The sequence below is a fragment of the Pan paniscus genome, chromosome 10 (genome assembly GCF_029289425.2).
Source record: "Pan paniscus chromosome 10, NHGRI_mPanPan1-v2.0_pri, whole genome shotgun sequence".
NCBI classification, from domain to species: domain Eukaryota; kingdom Metazoa; phylum Chordata; class Mammalia; order Primates; family Hominidae; genus Pan; species Pan paniscus.
Genome location: NC_073259.2, coordinates 100,880,184 through 100,896,179, shown reverse-complemented (window position 1 = coordinate 100,896,179; position 15,996 = coordinate 100,880,184). Strand labels below are relative to the sequence as shown.

Sequence of the window (15,996 nt, the reverse complement as noted above, 5' to 3'; positions counted from 1 at the left end):
GTGCAATTTTGGCTCACTGCAACCTCCACCTCCCAGGTTCAAACTGTTCTGCCTCAGCCTCCCGAGTAGCTGGGACTACAAGGGTGCATCAGCATGCCCAGCTAATTTTTTGTATTTTTTTTTTTTTTTAAGTAGAGATGGGGTTTCACCATGTTGGCTAGGGTAGTCTAGAACTCCTGGCCTCAAGTCATCTGCCTGCCTTGGCCTCCCAAAGTGCTGGGATTATGGGCATGAACAACTGCGCCCAGCCAGGGCTTTTTCTTTTAACTAAAAGGATACTTGGTACAACAGGAGTACCTTAAGTTCCAGTTAAGGTAAGTTCTTAGTTGCAGTGGATATGAGAAAGGATTACAGATAACCAAACTCTGGAAGTATTGAATATATTGTTTTAAATCTTAAGTAAATTGTGTTTTTTGGAAGTTGGTGACAAATTTGAAATGACTAAGGGAAATAAATGTAGCTGGCTAGTTTTAGTGTGTTATTGTTAGCTAACAGCCTTTCTCTGGAATTTATCTATCTAGCAACCTCGATCCCCTTGGACATCATTTAGAAAAAAATAGAGGAGTCTCTTATATCAAATTGGTTTTCAAAGTCCATGAACTAAAGGTCATGCGATCTGTTCATGGGACATCCCTGAGGCACTCATTCTAAACTCATTATACTTTTATTTTAAATGAATGATGGGTTTTAATAAACTTTTTTTTTAATCTACCCATCCCATTTATTGCAAGTTAGCACTCCCAGAGCTAGTATGCTAAGAATTTTTAGTAATGACTGTTGAAATACAGAGCAGGCAAACTATAAAATGTGGATATAAGAATTAAAGAGGCTTGCCAGAATTAATAGGGTAGAAGACATCTTTTCAGTGATAAATATTTATGTCTTGGAGGTATTAGGCAAAGGTTTAATATCATCTATTTGAGAAGGTGAGGAATTATATGTATTTTAGAAAGATTTATTTTTATTAGAAATGTCCCGAAATTTAAGTTTTATTTAAACAAGGAAATCTGAATCACATGGAAAATTCACTTATGTGGAATATTTCTATAATGAAATGTATGTTACTGATTTCTGAAATTTCTCATTAGGAATGAATCATTTATTTCAGGGTATTAATCTGGTAATTTTTGGAAGTTGTAAGAAGGTATGGCATACCTCAGTGTGATCATTAGCTTTCTGGCACACTTAGGTATCTGGAGCCCAAACCTGAAAGTGGAGCCAATAGTCAAAAAGCCACAGTTGTGAAGATTAAATCGTGTAATAGGGATGTAGCTTCTCCGAGGAACACTTTTTCATTTGCTTTCTAGTTATTAGCAGAAGTTGAGACACAAAAGAGAAATGACAGGCTAAACATTATATGGGTACATGTACTGTTGCACTAAAGGCATATCTACTAGTGTTGTACAACAGTGGGTAGGAGATCTAAGAATGCCAACAGCAGCTAGACTAACATCCTGACTGGGAGCATTCATTCATTCAGAAGACAATGTTGAGTACCATATCTCTGGAGCCTAATGGCATTACTGTATTCTGATGTCCAGAGGCACATCCTCAATACTACCGTTTGCTCATTTCAGGAGTTTCATAGGAGATTATTGCATTTATCACCTGTTGTGCCCCTGCCCTTCATTCTGGCTCTGTGATCAGAACACACCTAGAAGCCTTCTGTTTCCTAAATGTAACATGACTATTCATAGTGTTTCCTGCACCTTTGTCTATGCTCCTCCATTTGCTTAGAATGCTTTTCTCTCTGCCAGGTAAACTCCTATTTATTCTTTCGTACTGAATTCCAGTGACTGTCTCTCTCTCTCTCTCACACACACATACACTATGCAGCTGCAATGAGGATGGAGATGAGACACATATATAATATGTATGTGTATATGTATTTTTGTAAAGTATTAACTGCTGCCACAGGTGGAGTTGGATACTTCTCCTGTGTTCCTGTAATTCTTTATATATAATTGTATTATATAGCATTGTATGGTAATATTTGTCTACATATCAGTATCCCCAATAAACAGTGAGCCTTGATTCTGCCACATAATGTGCACAAATAATAAATGAGGATGTACATTTTTTGGCATCAGCATTCAAGGAGCAGGTTTTTTATTTATTTATTTTTAGTTTTTACGTGCTCAGAGTACTTATTGCTTAGCTCATTTTCTCTCTTGGAAGATTTTATAATCTATAAGCTATTAAAGATCTTCTTTTTTTGGGCCAATTTTTGCACTGCCATGTTCATTCATATTTCAGTGAATAAATATACAATATAGAAAAATATAGTATGTTTAAAGTACCACCTGTGGCCATTATGGAAATATGGATGAAAAAAATCCAATATGCTGTGTATTACAGTGAGTATAGGAACTTGACAAGCTAATGAGGGTGCTCCTGGAGGGAAAAAGCAGTATACGCAAAGGCACAGAAATTTGAAGTATGATGGCGTGCTCAGGGAAACGCAGGTATTTTAGTATTGTTGAAGTATGGTGAGGGAGTGTCTGGAGATCAGACTGCATAGGTTGTTAGGGGAATGGTTATGCAGAACCTTGTATGCCATATTGATGATAAAGGTTGCTGAAGGATATTGAAGAATCTATTTTAGAAAGATTCCTCTGGCAGCTCTGTGGAAGATTAATTAGGAAGAGGGAAGACTGGATATAGGAGCACTGTTTCTAATGTTATTGCAGAGTCTGGACAAGAGATACTGAGTATCCGAACACGAGCAGCTGCAATGAGGATGGAGATGAGAAGATGGAAAGGAGAAATGTTTATGCTTAATGTTTTATTAGAAATGAGTGAGAGGGAGAGTAGTGAGTAGTTTAGCCAAATTTTTAGGTTTCTAGTTTAGGTGAAAGGTGGGCGTTGATGAGAAAAGGAGGTTTGGAAAATGAGTCTTGCATTTGTTGTATTTGAGATGCCTGTGGGATGCAGGTAGAGATATATGTTGTTAAAGATCCAGAAGAATTCTGGAGTGAGTTATTGGCTAGATAGATGGATTTGGGAGTCATCAGCATGTCAGTGATAGCTAAAACCATTGCATCGTTATATACCTGGGAGAATGCTGAGTCAGAAGAGGAGGAGGTCAATGAGAGAGCCTTGGGGAACAGTGATCTTTAAAGGGAATTGTATTTTTTTTTTTTTATAGAATCAAGAGAGGATTACCATTCTTATATGTAAAAGCTGTACATTCTAATAAAACTTACTTTCCATAGAACCTTCAAAGTTATAATATATTTACTTGTTGCTTACAGTGCCGAAGCACCACTGCCACACACATTCCATTTTATTTTTGTATCTCTAATAGAGGGGAATTTTAGAATTGTGGTGTACTTGATGGAAGCAAAACAAGTTTATTTCTTGCTACCTTTAATTAGCAGAATTGTATGTGTAATAACTTTATCATGATTTTGCTAATTACTATTTAAAAAAAATCTTTGATTTAATGAATGACTACAAATATTCTTTTTTTTTGAGAAGGAGTCTTGCTCTGTCGCCCAGGCTGGAGTACAGTGACATGATCTTGGCTCACTGCAACCTCCACCTCCCAGGTTCAAGCAATTCTCCTACCTCAGCCTCCTGAGTAGCTGGGACTACACGTGTGTGCCACCACACCCGGCTGGGCATGGTGGCTCATGCCTGTAATCCCAATGCTTTGGGAGGCCGAGGCGGGTGGATCACCTGAGGTCAGGAGTTCGAGACCACCTGGCCAACATGGCGAAACCCCATCTCTACTAAAAACACACAAATATTAGCCGGGCGCGGTGGCGGGTGCCTGTAATCCCAGCTCCTCGGGAGGCTGAGGCAGGGAAAATCGCTTGAACCCAGGAGGTGGAGGTTTGCAGTGAGCCAAGATTGCGCCATTGCACTCCAGCCTGGGTGACGGAGCGAGACTCATTCTCAAAATAAAATAAAATAAAATAAAATAAAAAAATAAAAGTTGCAACCCAGTAAGTTGATTTCATAATTCATTAATGAATTGCAACCTAAAATTTGTAAAACATGGATCTTTATCAGCATCTTTAACATAGTACTCTAGTTGGTAGTTTTAACCATATAATAATTTTGAGATTAGTTACATAGTTATGTTTGTTTTTTATATTTTATGGGGCTACACATTAATTTTAGGCCTTTACTGTGTTAGCCGTAGGTTAGCAAGGACATTTACTGACTAGAAAACTTGTTATCATTGTAGATATCCGAACTCTGTGGTGATTATGAATTACTTTTTTTCCCCCTCAGTGGTTCATCTTCTTTTTTTTTTTTGATAGCATTCCTATGAAGTAGATTGGAACAGATATTATTTTACTAATGAGGATATCTAGAGAAAGGAAGGATATGATGGCAAATCTTCTCAACTAATCTATATTAGAACTAACTTTTCAGATTAGACTTGGGTACTCCAGCTATTAATTTATCTGACCTAAAAGATGGTTGCAAGGGCTTTCTTTGTATTTTGTAAACTTCAACTAGAATAGACAATGAAGTATCTTTGCATGATACTAGAATTTGGGATTAATACCATAAGATAAAATTTACCTAATGGCACCATTGGTATGATTCAGACATTTGGTGATATTTAATAATATGCAAATTGTTATTTCACAATATTAAATACTATTTTGAAACTTTTTTCTGCCCCTTTCTATAGGGTTTCATATGTCCCCAGTGTATGAAATCTCTTGGATCTGCTGATGAACTTTTCAAACATTATGAAGCTGTTCATGATGCTGGTAATGACTCAGGTCATGGAGGAGAGTCTAATCTTGCTTTGAAGCGGTACGGTATGATAATTTTGAAGTATAATGTTATGGAATATGCATGTGGTATCGTCGTTTAATCATGATTAATTAGCTTATGAAAATAGTAACCTTTTTGTATTATTTAATTTAAATCTGTCATCATTTAGCATATCCTTCCTCCACTATTGTTAAAAACTATTCAATCCTTGACCAGTAACTATCTATGCCAGCAACTACAATACGGTACATAGGTTATGTTTTTAATGAAGATTGTGAGTTAGCAAAAGAAGATTAAATTATATTTAGCATATTGTGTGTAATATAAGATGATACGATTTGCTTAGATGACTTTATAGTAAGTTGTTAAAATAATAAATTTAGCCAACAATTAAAATTTAATTTTTAATTTAAAATTTAAAAATTTCCATTTATAATCACCAGTATAGCAATAAGCATACGTACACATTGTGTTTCCTGGTAATTTTTCTTGGCCATTTTAAGAAGTAAAAGTAAACTAAAATATAACTACTTAGAATAGCATTCAATGATATAACTTTGCATTTCTTCTGCTATTGGAGAGAACTCTTGTCTTTTATCCCCACTGAGGGCATAAAAGTTTCACTTCATTGTACTTGTAAAAAAGTATTTTTATGCTTTCCTAAAAAAAAAAACTTACTGGTTGATTAATCTGCTGTAACACAAAGAATACTACATAAAGGAAAATATGATAACCATATAAACTTTGTGGTTGATAGATAATGTAGAACTATAAAACATGGCCATTTTACTGTATTAAAATATGTGGGAAAACCAGTGCTTTTGGGAAGAATGGATCTTCCTTTTTAATATGACTGCTAATGCTCTCGGGTATTTTTATGTGTGAATTAATAATTTTGGCTACTATTCTTTTGTCATTTGTTAGGAAATACATTAAAAACATGTAGTTAAATTATATTATAAGTGTTCTTATATTTAATATGAATTTAATAGAGTTGTGTTTCAACTATGAATTAGACCGTGTCCAGTATATGAACTTTTAACATAAAAGCATCCACGGTCTACCCTTGTTCTTCTTAACTTTTCATTTAGTGTTTTAGTTAATTGAAGCCTGACTTCTGCCCTACCATTCTCTGGCTATGGCTCTGAAGACCAACAGTAACCTGGATTATTTTCAGTTCTTATTTTGCTTGACCTCTGTTTTGATTATCTATTACTGTCTGACAATCTACCCAAAGAACATAGTGGTTTAAAACTATAACAGTTTATGAATTCTCATGATTCTTTGAATTGACTGCATGATTCTTTTGCTTTAAGTGAGGGAGACTGGGGTTGTAGGAAGACCAGAAGGTTCAAAATGGCCTCACATTCATGGCTGGAAGTCTGTGTTGGATGCCAGCTGGGAGCTCATCTGGGGCTTTATGCCAAAGGCTTCAATTCTCTTTCATGTGGGCCTCTTTATGTGGCTGCTTGGACTTCCTCACAAGCTGGTAGTTCGTTCTAAGGTAGTATGTTCCAAGAGGAAAGAAGCAGAAGCTGCCAATCTTCTTTAGGCTTGATTCAAAAGTGTCAGAGCATCACTTCTGCCATTCTATTGGATAAAGTAGTCGTAGTGCCAAGTCAGATTCATGAGGCCTGAAGATAAACTTTGTCTTTTAGTGGATTAGTATAGGAAAGGAAGAACTTGATTGTAGTCATCTCTGTAGAGTATCTGCAACAACCACTGCAAAATTTGGCTGTGCCAGTTCTCCTTCCTTCTACTCTTCTGAGATGACATACCATTGTGATAATTTTTTCTTGATCTGTTTTGTATGCTGCTCTTTCTCTATATAATCTACCTAGGGTAATATCTACATCCATAACTTCCTCCTAAACCATATCTCCAACCTAGAATTATCTCCCAACTTGACTATTAGGTATCTTCCCTCAGATGTTCTGGAGGCACCTCATCATTGACATTTTGAAAACAGAGTTTTTTCTGTTTTCTTCTAAACCTACTGCTTGTCTACTATTACTTCTTCTGGAGAATGGTGTCATTATCTGTCCACCCAGTTAGTAAAGCCAGGAAAGTAGGTGTGATCATTTTTACACATCTGCTCCTCCTACCCGCATCTGATTTATCATAAAGTTTAGTTAATTCTGTTTCCTTAACAGCATATATTCTTTTACATTTTTACTGTTATAGTTTATTTTAGGCCTTAAATCTCACTCAAAAATGTTTTTTCATATTTATAGTTGGCTCTCTATCTTTAGTCTTGTACTCCTCCAATTCTCCATATTGCTGCCAGAATAATATTCTTTTTTCTTTTTTTTTTAGAGATAGGATCTTGCTCTGTTTTCCAGGCTGGTATAGTCATAGCTTACTGTAGCCTCCAACTCCTGGTCTCAAGTAATCCTCGTGCCTCAGCCTCCCAAGTAACTGGGACTACAGGCATGGACCAACATGCCTGGCTAATTTTTACTTTTTTTTTCTTTTTGGGACAGTGTCTCACTATGTTGTTCAAGAACCTCAAGAAGTCCTCAAAGAATTCTCCCACCTCAACCTGCCAAAGTGTTAGGATTGCAGGCCTGAGTCACTGCGCCTGGCCAGAATAATATTCTTAAAATGCAAATTTGATTGGCATTGCTCTAAGTAGTAATTTTTGCAGGCTTCTCATTGCTTACGGAACAGTTACTGCATGCGTTTCCGTTTTTATCTTATTGTATCTCTTCTTCCCATTTTCCTACACCTCAGTTTCTGACAATTACATTCTACTCCACTATAACACTTTGGATGACATGTGACTATGAGCAGGATATGTCTTTTAGATCAAAAGTCCACATGACTCAGGTGGGTCATGAAACCTTTTTGCTTTAAAGCCTTCTGTTCATCAGCTTATATGCGAATTTCATCAACATCAATCAAATATTTGAAGCTTGATGCATTAGTGAGCTTTTTTAGGCTAGATCTTTAAATGTACATATGTAGATGTACATAGTACAAAATTCAGATGGTTCAAAAAAGTTATGGTGAAAATTGAGCACTTGCCACCCCTTTTTCCCTAGCCTCTTTTTTTCATCAATTTCTTACGTATTCTTCCAGAGATATTCTATGCTTATATATTCATATGCTTATATCTATGTACATATAAATAAATATATAAATATATGTAATTATATAAAAGATAGCAATTCTACGTTGTTCTGTATCTTTTGTTTCTCTCTGTATCTTATGGATTCTTTCATATCAAGGTAGATAGAGCTATCTTATCTTTTTAATGATAGCATGGAATTTTCTCATTCTTTGGTTGATGACTATTCAGGTTATTTCTCATGTTTTGCATACTTATGACATCACAAAGTTCCTTTGGAGATACCATTTGTACTTGTTTGAGTATATCTGTAGGATGAATTTGAATCCAGCAGGGGAAGATATGTTCCTGACATCCAGAATAATAATTTTTTTTTGAGACTGAGTTTTGTACTTGTTGCCCAGGCTGGAGTGCAATGGCACAATCTCGGCTCACCGCAACCGATACCTCCCGGGTCCAAGCGATTCTCCTGCTTCAGCCTCCTGAGTAGCTGGGAATACAGGCATGCGCCACCACGCCCGGCTAATTTTCTATTTTTAGTAGAGATGGGGTTTCTCCATGTTGGTCAGGCTGGTCTCGAACTCCTGACCTCAGGTGATCTGCCCGCCTCGGCCTTCCAAAGTGCTGGGATTACAGGTGTGAGCCACCGTGCCCGGCCAGAATGATAATTCTTTATAATGATGTTTTCTCATGAAATCTCTCTCCTGCAGAAGGGCTTAGAATGGTCAGTTCACCATTCTTTGTCAGTTTGACCCTTAGGTGAGGGGAACAGAATGTGAGAAGCTTCTGAGACAGGAAAGAGCATGTCATACCCAAAGGAACAGAAATAAGCAGTGTTTTGTGTGTGTTGTGTGTATTTCCCCCCTTTTTACAGAGCTGCTGCTCCTCTTTTTCTTCTTCCTCTTCCTCCTCCTCCTCTTCTTCTTCTTTGTCTTCTTTTTTTTTTTTAAGGTAGAACCTAGCATTTTATTTAGATCTTCATTAAACTGTTGGAATTGAGAACCAGACATATATAATGAACCTCCAAAAATAGATCCTGAAAGGCACTTTCTGCTTAGGGCAAGCAGTCATGGAATAAGCATGTAAACAAGCTGGCTTCTCTGTATCACACCAGCTAAGTCAGCTTTCTCCATGGCCAGCCACACCAGCTCTGCCCTCCCTTCTGTTAACACCAGCCAAACCCCCTGTAGGTCAAACCCAAGGTTTTTCTGTAGGACACCTTGGCCTACCTAGGAATGCTGGAAACATGTTAAAGGAATCATGGTAATCATGGTATTGAGAGAAAAAAAATTTTTTTAAAGCTGCCATTTGAGGTGATAGCTTCACTGTACTTAACGCCATACCCCAGAATACAATAAATAAGCAATTAGAAAATGTTCAAGTATGAAGGGATTTCCTCCTCCCTGCCAAAAACACTGCTTTCTGAAGGAAGCTGACTTCTCTGTAGCTACACCAGCTGTTGAGAAAGCTCATTGGATCTGGTTTTGAAAATAAAACAAAACTAAAACCCTGGGAGGCATTATTGTGCAGTGTGGAGTACTCAGGCTTTCTTATAAAGAAAAAAAAACGTTATCTGGTACTAAAGTGTGCAACCTTCAGACCCTCAGGTACTGGCCTGTGACTTCCCTGTATGGCATCACAAAGATGCCAGGTGCCTTTTTTTCTAGAGCTAGGAGTTGGTGAGGTGTGGCTAGTGCTGAAACCATGCATAGGATTGGTTTACTAAATTAAAACCTTGAGTGTATGTCCTCGAAAATACAGCTGAAAGTGGAGAGATTTTGATTTGGTGCTGTTAAAGAGGTGGCAATTAAGAGCGTAAGCACCAGGGAGATGGTTTAATGGTAACTGCCTTTTTTTGATGTCAGGCTAGAGCTCCAACTGGGAACTTGCGTTACATACAAGACTGATCAGATAGGGAACACACCCTGACAAAGAGCTCATAATTAGAAATGGATCAAGTTACAGGGAGGATAAGGGGAAGGCTTCACATTCATAATAGAGCTCAAGATATTACAAATTCATGCTGACAGGGCTGTGGCATTGCCAGACAGAGGCTATAAGTGGAACTACAAGTACTTTATGTGCACATTGCAAGGACATTTTCAGCATCTGGTGTGGGAAAGTCAATGCAATTAGGACTTTGGAGCGTTGGGTAGGGCACAAATGTTCAATTTCAAAGCATTATTTACTACAATGTTGTTTCTAGGCAGTTACATGGATCACCTGTGCTCACTAAATTCATTACAATGGTAAACAAAACACCTAGGGACAGAATAGCAAGCCCAACAAAACACCGAAGATTATTTACTACAGTGTTGTTTCTAGGCAGTTACATGGATCACCTATGCTCACTAAATTCATTATTGATAAACAAAACACCTACGGACAGAATAGCAAGCCCAACTTACCCACAAAAGCTAAAATTCATGTCATTGACTAGAGTGACTACAACTGATCAGGCGCTGAAACAGGACAGGAAAATTTAGGAAGGAAGGCCCTTTCCCTCAGAGCTTGAAGGCTTCTCTGTTGCCTTTGCCAACAAGTATGGGGAAAAAAGACTAAAACTTTCAATATTTAAGCTTTTTGGGCACTTCCCATGGGAAGCTGTCCCTACCAAAGTGGCCATAGGCTGCAGTCCTCTGATAAATTGGCTTCTTCAGATCCAGATCCCTGACAATGACCCTAGGGTGGAGATCAAAATTCTTCTTTATAATCTCTAGTAGCTCCCTCTCACTCTTCTGAGAGGTACTATAATGGAAAACAGAGATAGATAATGGATGAGAAACTCCAATAGAATAAGAGACCTGAACAAGAACCGTTCTGCACAGACCTCCTTTAACAAGGGATTTTGCCACTGAATGAGCAGCATAAGCAGCTGAACGGTTGACCTTAGTATAATCCTTTCCTCAAAGGCACCTCCTCCATGAACACCCCAACCTCTGTAAGTGTCCATAATGGTTTTCTGTCCAGTCATGCAAACCAGCATCACCCCGAGGCCCACCAATAACAAGTCTGCCACTTGGCTATAGGTGGTAGATTGTATCCTCATCAAGGTATTTTGCAGGCACAATGGCTTTGATGACTTTCTCCTTTAGGGCCTCCCTCATCTCACCAAGACGAACCTCTTCATCATGCCAAACAGATATAACAATTGTGTGGACTCTGATGGGAAGCATAGCACCTCAATCCTGCATATAGTGCACAGTAACTTGAGTTGTAGAATCAGGGCATAACCAAGGCAAAGTGCCATTATGGCGTAGTTCTGCCAGTTTGGCTTTAAGCTTGTATGCTAAGACAATGGTTAAAGGCCTACATACACTCCTCAGTTTCATCAGTGGCGTAGCCAAACATCAAGCCCTGGTCTCCAACACCAATGTCTTCTTCATTTCTGTCAAGATGAACACCTTCAGAAATACCTGGTGACTGTTGCTCCAAGGCTACCAGCACATTACAAGTCTTGTAGTCAAACCCTTTGGAAGAATCATCATATCCAATGTGTTTAATAGCTTCACGAAGCATTTTCTGTTAGTCAACAGCAGCTCTGGATGTAATTTCACGTGCAGGAAGGATCATTCCAGTTTTAGCAACAGTTTCACAAGCTACTTTGGCATCAGGATTTTGTTGAAGGTGGGCATCAAGGACAGCCTCACTGATCTGGTCACAGATCTTATCTGGGTGGCCTTCCCCCACCAACTCTGAGGTGAAGAGGAACGTGCCCTTCTCAATGAACACCTAGTGGAAGCTGTTGAGCTCCCGTTCATGTTGGTGTTGGTGGCAGTGAGTGGAAGTGGCGTTGAGAAGGAGCAGCGGCAAGATGGCAGCTGCGAAATGCGCAAGTTGCAGACGGCATTCTACTCAGTGCGCAGTATCAGGGCGTAACCAAGGGTGGTGCGGAGTGAACCAGGGCTTTTTCTCAGTATGAAAGATGGAAGCCAATGTTAATAGAGCTAAATGAATGAAGGGGAGAGTGATAAGGCAATGACTAGATTATGTATATTTTGTAGTCCATGTTAATGAGTTTAGATTTTATGCTAACTACAATAGGAAGCCATTGATGCTTATTGTTAGTAAATTAATGGGAGACATTTTGCCTCTTGGCTTGGGCACTTAACAGTCAGTTATATGATTATTTCCATGAGAAAATGTTTTTTCCATTTATAAACAGTAAGCTTTAGGAATAAAATCGTTTTTCTGAGGGATTTATATATATGCCATTATAGATAAAATCTTCCGTAGTTTTTTTTTGAATTGAAAAAACTATAATATTAATATACAATTACTAGCCATGATTTCTTAAGACCAGTTTGTTAATTAAAGGACATTGACTATTAATTCCTTCCCCCCATTTTTATTTAGAGATGATGTAACACTGCTCAGACAAGAGGTCCAAGACCTACAGGCTTCACTTAAGGTAAGAATAAAAATTGTTATACCTTTTTATTTTCAGTGTTTCAGATAATACCTCTTTTTAAATTTACTAATTAAAAATCTTTTTTATTAGGAAGAAAAATGGTACTCGGAAGAATTAAAGAAGGAATTAGAAAAATATCAAGGGCTGCAGCAGCAAGTAATTGCTTTTAACTACTTAAAGCATGTTTATTAGTTGTTTATTTTTATTGTTGAAAACTAAACTTAATACCTTTTTGCAAGCAGGTGGCGTCCTGATATAAATAACTTCCTAATTTGTTTCTCTGTGTTGAATTCTGATGAATGCAAACAAATGTATGAGGAGTGAAGATGTAATTTTTTTAAAGGTGTTCCATTAAAAATGAGTTACTGGATGGGCCCACGCCTGTAATCCCAGCACTTTGGGAGGCTGAGGCGAGAGAGTTGCTTGAGCCAGGAGTTCGAGACCAGCCTGGGCAACACAGGGAGACCCCTGTCTCTACAAAAAATTTAAAAATTAGCTGAGTGTGGTGCCATGTGCCTGTGGTCCCAGCTACTTGAGAGGCTGAGATGGGAGATTCACTTGACCTCTGGATTTCAGGGCTGTGGTGAGCTATGATCTCACCACTGCTCTCCAGCCCGGGCAACAGAGCAAGACTCTGCCTCAAAAAAAAAAAAAAAAAAAAAAAGAATCAGGTATCTATATGTTGTTTTTTTTTATACCAGGCTGTATTATCCTAATGTTTTGTAATATACCTAAATGGTTAAAAAAATAGGTTCAAACAGTAGTGAGTCTTCAAAGCATTTAAGTTTCTGACAAATTGATAATGACTAAAGTGTATATTGGTAGGGAAAGAGATATTACTAGCTATAAATAGCTAGTAATATTATTTATTATGTTAGTGAAGATTGAAAACTGGGAAACCTGTTCTATTAACAATGTTAAGTTTTTAAAAAACTAAAAAATGTGTATTTGTACATACATGCACACACACTCATATTCTGTATGACTTTACATAAAAATAATACATAGAGAAAAACAGAAGAAAATCACTGCAGTATCAAAAGTGGTTCTCTTTGAATAGGATTTTTTTGATGTCTTAGATTCTATATAGTTTAGTGTATTTTCTAAGTAAATGCCTTAATTATGATTTTTATGCTGAAATTATATTGATTTTATTCTGAAATTATAGGAAGAATCAAAGATTAACGAAGTTTTACCAAATAATTTTACCGTAGTCATCATTTGTAAGAATAAAAGTAGTTACCCTTCAGCAATAGTTCTAATATTTTTGTAAAGTAATTAATAATCCCTTTGCATGTTATCTTGGCATATTGTGACTTTCAGTGAGGCTTTTTTGCTTTTTAAAGCCTTTGCACCAAGAATTGGCAGTTGGACTGAAAAAGACAAAAACAAATAAATAAATGACAAGATAATCAGTCTTATTACTACTCAGCTTTTCTAATTGGTGATTCTGTTAACATTAAAGGAGTTTTTAGTAATCCAAATTACTTATAACTCATTTACTCATGTTTTATATAGATGCCATTAATAATTAATTGAGTATGGGCTGTATTATTTTCTGTATCTGAAAGCAGAGTGGAAATTGTTTACTGCATTTGAGATGACTATTTCACATTTAATACACTTAAATAACTTTTCCACAATGCAAGGTGTAAGTTACCTTGGCAGGAAATTTACCTTTTGGGGAAAATATATTTTAAATACTTAAGATTCTTAGCAATCAGTATGTCTTAGTTCAATGTATAGAGAAACAAAAAGTCGGATATACTAGGAAATGCCTTATTAAACTCTTTCAGATGGGTATAATTCTTTAAAATATAAAAATAATGCCAAGGTAGTATATTATTTTGTTCCTAATACATGTGACAAATTAAGCCTTATGGAATCTGTTATTTCTGCTTCTTTTAAAGTTGACTTGTCCTGAATTAAAAATTTATGCTTATAAAGCCAATTTTTTTAGTAGTGATAGTTTGATAGCATGTTTTTTTTTTTTTTTTTTTTTTTTTGAGACAGAGTCTCGCTCTGTCACCCAGGCTGGAGTGCAGTGGCGCGCGATCTCGGCTCACTGCAAGCTCCGCCTCCCGTGTTCACAGCATTCTCCTGCCTCAGCCTTCCTAGTAGCTGGGACTACAGGCACGCCCGCCACCAGGCCGGCTAATTTTTTGTATTTTTAGTAGAGACGGGGTTTCACCATATTAGCCAGGATGGTCTCGATCTCCTGACCTCGTGATCCGTCCGTCTCGGCCTCCCAAAGTGCTGTGATTACAGGCGTGAGCCACCGCGCCCGGCCGTGATAGCATGTTTTAACTAATGCAAGTTTTAGTAGTGATAGCTTGATAGCATGTTTTAACTAATGCAAATGTTCAACTATTATAGGTGTTGTGTTTGATTGTAATAAGAAGCATGATTTGAAGTATGATTTCATGAATTGCATGGTTTATTGCCAAAGAGAGATTTTCTTCGGTTCACAGTGCTTAAAAGGGGGAGAAATAACATGAACAAATCTTAGAGGGAATATCAATAGATGAGGTATATTAACCATATAGTGGGTGAGTTCCAAAATTATTAAAGTCTAGTCACTTTATCAGGATGGAAGCAGGCTTTTGTGAAAAGTAAAGTCTAAAAGGGTTGAGGTGTACCTTTTTTTATGAGCAGTCTCTCTGGAGAGATGGCATCCAAAACAGTGGAGATCCCAGACAATGGGGATCTCCTGCTGCTAGAGGAGATGTAGGTGTTGGCTGCCGAGACTCAAAGCTCTAAGGCCAATAGGATATGGCCCTATTGCAGCATGAGCTGCCAGTCTCAAAGAAAGCAGCTGAAAAAGTGCAGCCTGCCATGGCCTAAGCTTTCAAAGTATCTTTCAAACTCTTTGGTTAATATGTATTTTGAAGTCCAGTAGTTGAGGTCAGTAGCTCAGATCTGGGGTATGATAAGGTCTGATGTAATACTACTGAAGAGAGGAGAAGTTCATTCCAAGTTCTCACATATGGGGTCTAACAGGTATTACATGCTTGAGCGGAGGGGGATAACACTCCAAGTTCTTATGACAGCAAAATATATAGCATCCATGTAGCAAACTATGTTAGTGTTAGAAATTATTTCAAAGCTACATACTAATACGATTGAATGTTGCCAGTTGACTTAAGTATTTGTTTTAGAATCTATATTTATAATTACAATAATTGTGCTATTTATTTATTACTGAATTCATGGAATTTAAGATGACCATAATAACTTCATATATATTAACATACAAGAAAATCTATGTTAGAACTAATAAACTGAAGTTAGATCATTAGGCTAGTCTGCCTGCTGGTCTCTTACAGATCTGGAAGAATGGAAACCACCAAATTTAAATTTTCACCAAAATCTTACTACTTACCTGAAAGAAAGTGACTTTCAGAGATTTTTTTAACATTGACCATTTTAACAGTATTATCTTTTCCTTTTAATTCATTTGTTTATGTCTTTTGTTTTAATTGAGGAGGCCAAACCTGATGGGTTGGTGACTGATTCATCAGCAGGTAACTTTACTTAAAGCAGATATTTTGTCAGTTTTCTTTTTCTTCTTATTTGTTTTCCTTTCTTTTTCTTTGATGCCTGCCAAATGAATTTTGTTTCATGGTTATGCTTTATGACTCTAAAACAGTGAAGATAATGGTCATATTCTAGGTGTAGAGAGTTACATGTGAACTTCATAATTTAATCAGTTAACTAAAATTTTAGTTTTTTTAGTTCATTATATTTTGAAGTAAGAAACTTCTGGAATATTACA

The 15,996-nt window shown here is 37.1% G+C and overlaps 1 protein-coding gene across 1 annotated transcript in view; it reads left to right on the top strand.

The window, feature by feature from the left end:
* The window catches only part of EEA1 (early endosome antigen 1), a 157,691-nt gene that overhangs the window by 60,857 nt on the left and 80,838 nt on the right, over positions 1-15,996 (top strand). Inside the window, exons 3-6 of the mRNA XM_003823395.5 lie at positions 4,652-4,779; positions 12,167-12,221; positions 12,312-12,377; positions 15,706-15,745. Coding sequence (XP_003823443.3) covers positions 4,652-4,779; positions 12,167-12,221; positions 12,312-12,377; positions 15,706-15,745 — 289 coding nt within the window. The remainder of the gene's footprint in view (positions 1-4,651; positions 4,780-12,166; positions 12,222-12,311; positions 12,378-15,705; positions 15,746-15,996) is intronic.